The sequence below is a fragment of the Nicotiana attenuata genome, unplaced genomic scaffold, assembly GCF_001879085.1.
Source record: "Nicotiana attenuata strain UT unplaced genomic scaffold, NIATTr2, whole genome shotgun sequence".
Taxonomy (NCBI): Eukaryota; Viridiplantae; Streptophyta; class Magnoliopsida; order Solanales; family Solanaceae; genus Nicotiana; species Nicotiana attenuata.
The window spans coordinates 476,349-480,596 of record NW_017670681.1 but is presented as its reverse complement, the minus strand read 5'-3'; the positions used below and the strand labels follow the sequence as shown (position 1 = coordinate 480,596).

Sequence of the window (4,248 nt, the reverse complement as noted above, 5' to 3'; positions counted from 1 at the left end):
TAATTAGCCAAACACAAACTACTTCCCACCAAAAGTACTTTTTTTAAAAGTACTTTTAATAAAAGCACTTCTCAAAATAAGTTGATTTTAGAAGTTTGGCCAAACGGGCTATTACTTCCCTCAAGCGTTTAACCTATATCAGGTATTCTTTCCTTGATAATCTAATTATGCAATAGGGGAGTAGCCTAACTAATGACCAAAATCAATTTTAAGAGGACTCCTGTTGCATATACGGAATAACAAACGGTTGTGATCAACACTTCTCATTTAGAAGAAAAGTCAGTGATAACTCTTCTTCAAGATCAACAATAGAGAACAATCTTTCGAATGTAACATCAAAATCTAGGACTTGTACAACTTGTAATAATCAAATGAAAAAGTATTATATGCTTTAACCCTGTAAAGAAAATTTCTAAGGGACCACCATATGTAGTGTAATAATTACTACCTTATTAAATTCGGAAATGCTTTAGCATATTACACCCTCTTTACAAGCAAGGTACTCGATTCATTTACATTTTTCCTCCCCCTTAAATTATTCTCATCTTTCTCCTCACTATATATAGCTTGCATGCATGCTTCAGTTAACATCATCCAACCAAAGCCAGTAAATTAAATCCACTCTTTTCTTCTTCAAAACCAAACTAAAACCCCCAAGAAAATGGCAAGTCGTGCTTTAGTGCCAGCTGCTCATCATGGTAAACCTGCGCAGCAAATGGCGAGGCGAGAACGCCCAGTATTCTCAATGTCTGATGATCATGCTATGTCCAAGAAAATTCTTGATACTCACAATCCTGATGGTCGCGAAGTTGATGTTAAAATCATCCTCCATGTCGTCGAGGAGATTTTTCAACATGCCTACCCTGCTGGCATTGATGGCGTGCTACATGTAATTTTTTCTTAGCTTGATAATTACATGAACACATTTCTTGTCAAAAGAATGACGTTTTGTTTTCTTAACTTTTGTTTGCAATGCTATATGTTTTCAGGGCACTACTGATCAGCACCATGAAGCCAACATTGAAGCGTTGAAGTTAGAAGAAAAGGCATCACTTGCCTTTGATGGCATACTCGAAGGATTGGCTTATATCATACACAAAGTCTCTTGCGAGGTTGATTAATATAACTTGTGTCCCATTTTCTAAAACACTTTACTTTTTAGTCTGTCCTTTTGTAATCCCCACGAATTTATAACATATATGATACCATAAAATAAAAACTGGCATGTTTATTTGATTATTCTTTTATGGCTATAACACGTTTGCCTTTACAAAATGTAATTGCAGTTGACATGCAAGTGTTCAGGTGGAGGGGATACTCATTCAACAACAATGGCAATTTTAGCTATGCTCTCTGGCTACCAATGGGACGCAAAACTCGTGCTATCATTAGCAGCATTTGCCATTACCTATGGTGAATTCTGGCTGGTGTCTCAGATGTTTGCTACTCATCCCTTGGCAAAATCTGTGGCTCTCTTGAAACAGCTACCAGATATTATGGAACACCATGCTTCCCTCAAGTCGCGATTTGATGCCATCAACGAACTTATCAAGGCCATTTTGGAAGTAACCAAACGTATAATTGAATTCAAGAGGCTTCCTTCTCAGTACATCTCTGAAGATCAACCACCTTTGTCTGTTGCTATTTCCCACATTCCTAGTGCTGTTTATTGGACCATTAAAAGTATTGTTGCCTGTGCTTCTCAACTTACTAGCCTTCTTGGAATGAACTATGAGTAAGCCTCCTTTTAACCACAATATTTCTATTTTTTTTGTACGAATTTAATTTGGTTCAAATGGAAGTAACAACACTACACGAAAACAAATGGATATAATGCAGGATGATAGCAGCTACCACATCAGACACATGGGAAATGTCAAGCTCCACTCACAAGCTGAGAAACATAAGCGATCACCTGAAAGCTGAATTAGAGCGTTGCTATCATCATATTCGTGAGTATATTTAATCATCAAATCGTAAATATACAAGAAAATGGAAGAGAAGTGACAGATTAAGATACATAATAAAGTATCTTAGTGAAATTGAAACTTCAAAATCCTTCACAAGGAGTCAAGAAATCATCATAAAGTAACAAAACCATGATTTATACTAGAACTGAATTTTTCTAAAGGGCTTAATTATATCTATTCCATGCAGAGGAGAAGATGCACGTTGAGTACTATCAGATGCTGGTGCACCTCTTTGAGACAACTCAATTTGACAACATGAAGATAAACAGGGGAATGATTTATATCAAGGACGATTTACTCCCACTTGAAGTAGGAACCACTCACACGAGGGTACGTTCAAATTTTACTTCTTTTAACCTGAAAGAAAGATAATGTTTTTTCCTGTGTTAAAGATTATGTTTTCCTTGATTTCAGGCTAGTATTGAGGTGCTTAGAAGAAAGACTGTTCTGCTTCTGCTGTCTGATCTTGACGCCAGCCCTGAAGAGCTGTTAGTACTGTCTCATATCTACACTGAATCGAGGGCAAGGCCAGAACTTCAATACGAAATAGTGTGGCTTCCGATTGTGGATCGATCAAGGGGGTGGAATGAAGAGCAGGAAATGAAATTTAAGGAGCTGCAAGCAATAATGCCGTGGTACACATTGCACCATCCTTCCTTGTTAGAGCCAGCAATTGTCAAGTTTGTCAAAGAAAGGTGGCATTTCTCCAAGAAAATGATGCTTGTAACCTTGGATCCACAACAGGGTAAAGTGGCTTGTCCAAATGCTATTCACATGGCTTGGATTTGGGGAAATTTGGCCTATCCTTTCACTATTTCCAAAGAGGAAGCTTTGTGGAGCGTGGAATCTTGGCGTCTTGAGCTAGTCGTCGATGGCATTGATCAGAATTTAATTGAATGGGTAAGCTTACAACAAAAGTCCCTTGCTATTTTATGTTTATACTCACATCCATGTACTAATTGTAATAAAAATCTTGGTTTTATAATGTGGCAATCAGATGACGAGTGGGAAGTTTATCTGTTTATATGGAGGAGAAGACATAGAATGGATCCGTAGTTTCACGAAATCAGCAAGAAGTGTAGCACAGAGAGCTGGGATTGATCTACTAATGATGTATGTCGGGAAGAGCAACAACAAGGAACGAGTTCGAAGGATCAACAGTATAGTAACAGCAGAAAATCTGAGCTATTGTTTGATGGACTTAACATCAGTTTGGTACTTTTGGACAAGAATAGAGAGCATGTTTTACTCTAAAATGCAACTTGGAAAGACAATCCAAGAAGATAAAATTATGCAAGAAGTGTTGACAATGCTGAGTTTTGATGGAAGCGATCAAGGTTGGGCACTTATAAGCAGAGGATCGTTCGAAATGGCACGAGCCAAAAGTCAGATAATCACCAAAACATTAGATGATTACACTGTTTGGGAGGAAGATGCTAGAGAAAAGGGATTTGTGCCTGCACTTATAGATTATTTCTTGCAGTTGCACACTCCTCAGCACTGCAATCGCTTAATTCTACCCGGACTTGATGGTGATATTCCAGAAATGATAGTGTGTGCAGAATGTGGAAGGCCAATGGAGAGGTTTTTCATGTACCGTTGCTGCACTGACTGAGGGGTTGTCTCTATTCAATCTATTGCTTGTTATATAGTAATGTGGTTCCTTAGTTTCTATGCTAAGGAGTTTTCATCTTTGTTGTCCAAAATAATAGTCGGTCTTTGTACCACTTTTCTTTTACTATATGTAAGTCATGTGTTGTATGTAATTGTCTAGCTCTCAAAGTATGTCTTTGATCAGCTCTAGACTACTATTTGAGTGTGTAATAATTTATAGGTCATGAAATTGAGGCACGTTACTTTGGTCTTTTTTTCTAACTTCCATTGAAGAGTTTCCTTGTTATGGGGTTGTCATAAGTCATACCCGCTCCTATTCTATAAACGATCTCATTGACTAAAATGCTTCATCAGTATGATGGTAAAGAATGGAACATTGATACACATAGAGGCACAGGAACAAGGGAAATTACTTTGTTTTTCTTGACATCAAGTGATCATGTGATTTGTTACGCGGCGCCTTCCTGAGATGTCTTGGAAGGGCGACGTAAGGCTAAGCAACCGATGTTCGTGCGGTTATTATCCGCTAATTGGGGTCCCTTCCGTACGCTAGACGAGACTGTTAGTGCCATACGAGAAAACCGATGTCAAGAGTAATTGAGAGAACAGAAAAGAAAATGATAATGAAAGAAAACTTGATTGAATTAATGCAAGCTATTACAGA

General features: G+C 37.9%; 1 protein-coding gene across 1 annotated transcript; it reads left to right on the top strand.

Annotated features, from left to right (window-relative positions):
- Positions 1-595: 595 nt before the first annotated feature.
- LOC109242242 (protein SIEVE ELEMENT OCCLUSION B-like) lies at positions 596-3,845 on the top strand. Its single transcript, XM_019409095.1, has 7 exons — positions 596-889; positions 990-1,112; positions 1,287-1,735; positions 1,840-1,952; positions 2,158-2,300; positions 2,385-2,870; positions 2,968-3,845. The coding sequence occupies exons 1-7, from the start codon at positions 662-664 to the stop codon at positions 3,583-3,585; spliced, it is 2,160 nt and encodes a 719-aa protein (XP_019264640.1). The 5' UTR covers positions 596-661; the 3' UTR covers positions 3,586-3,845.
- The last annotated feature ends 403 nt before the right edge of the window (positions 3,846-4,248 follow it).

Excerpts from the sequence above, each read along its gene's own strand:
- LOC109242242 (XM_019409095.1), top strand. The coding sequence starts at position 662 with ATGGCAAGTCGTGCTTTAGTGCCAGCTGCTCATCATGGTAAACCTGCG. Across the intron at positions 890-989 it reads GCATTGATGGCGTGCTACAT|GGCACTACTGATCAGCACCA; the intron begins GTAATTTTTTCT and ends ATATGTTTTCAG. Across the intron at positions 2,301-2,384 it reads TAGGAACCACTCACACGAGG|GCTAGTATTGAGGTGCTTAG; the intron begins GTACGTTCAAAT and ends CCTTGATTTCAG.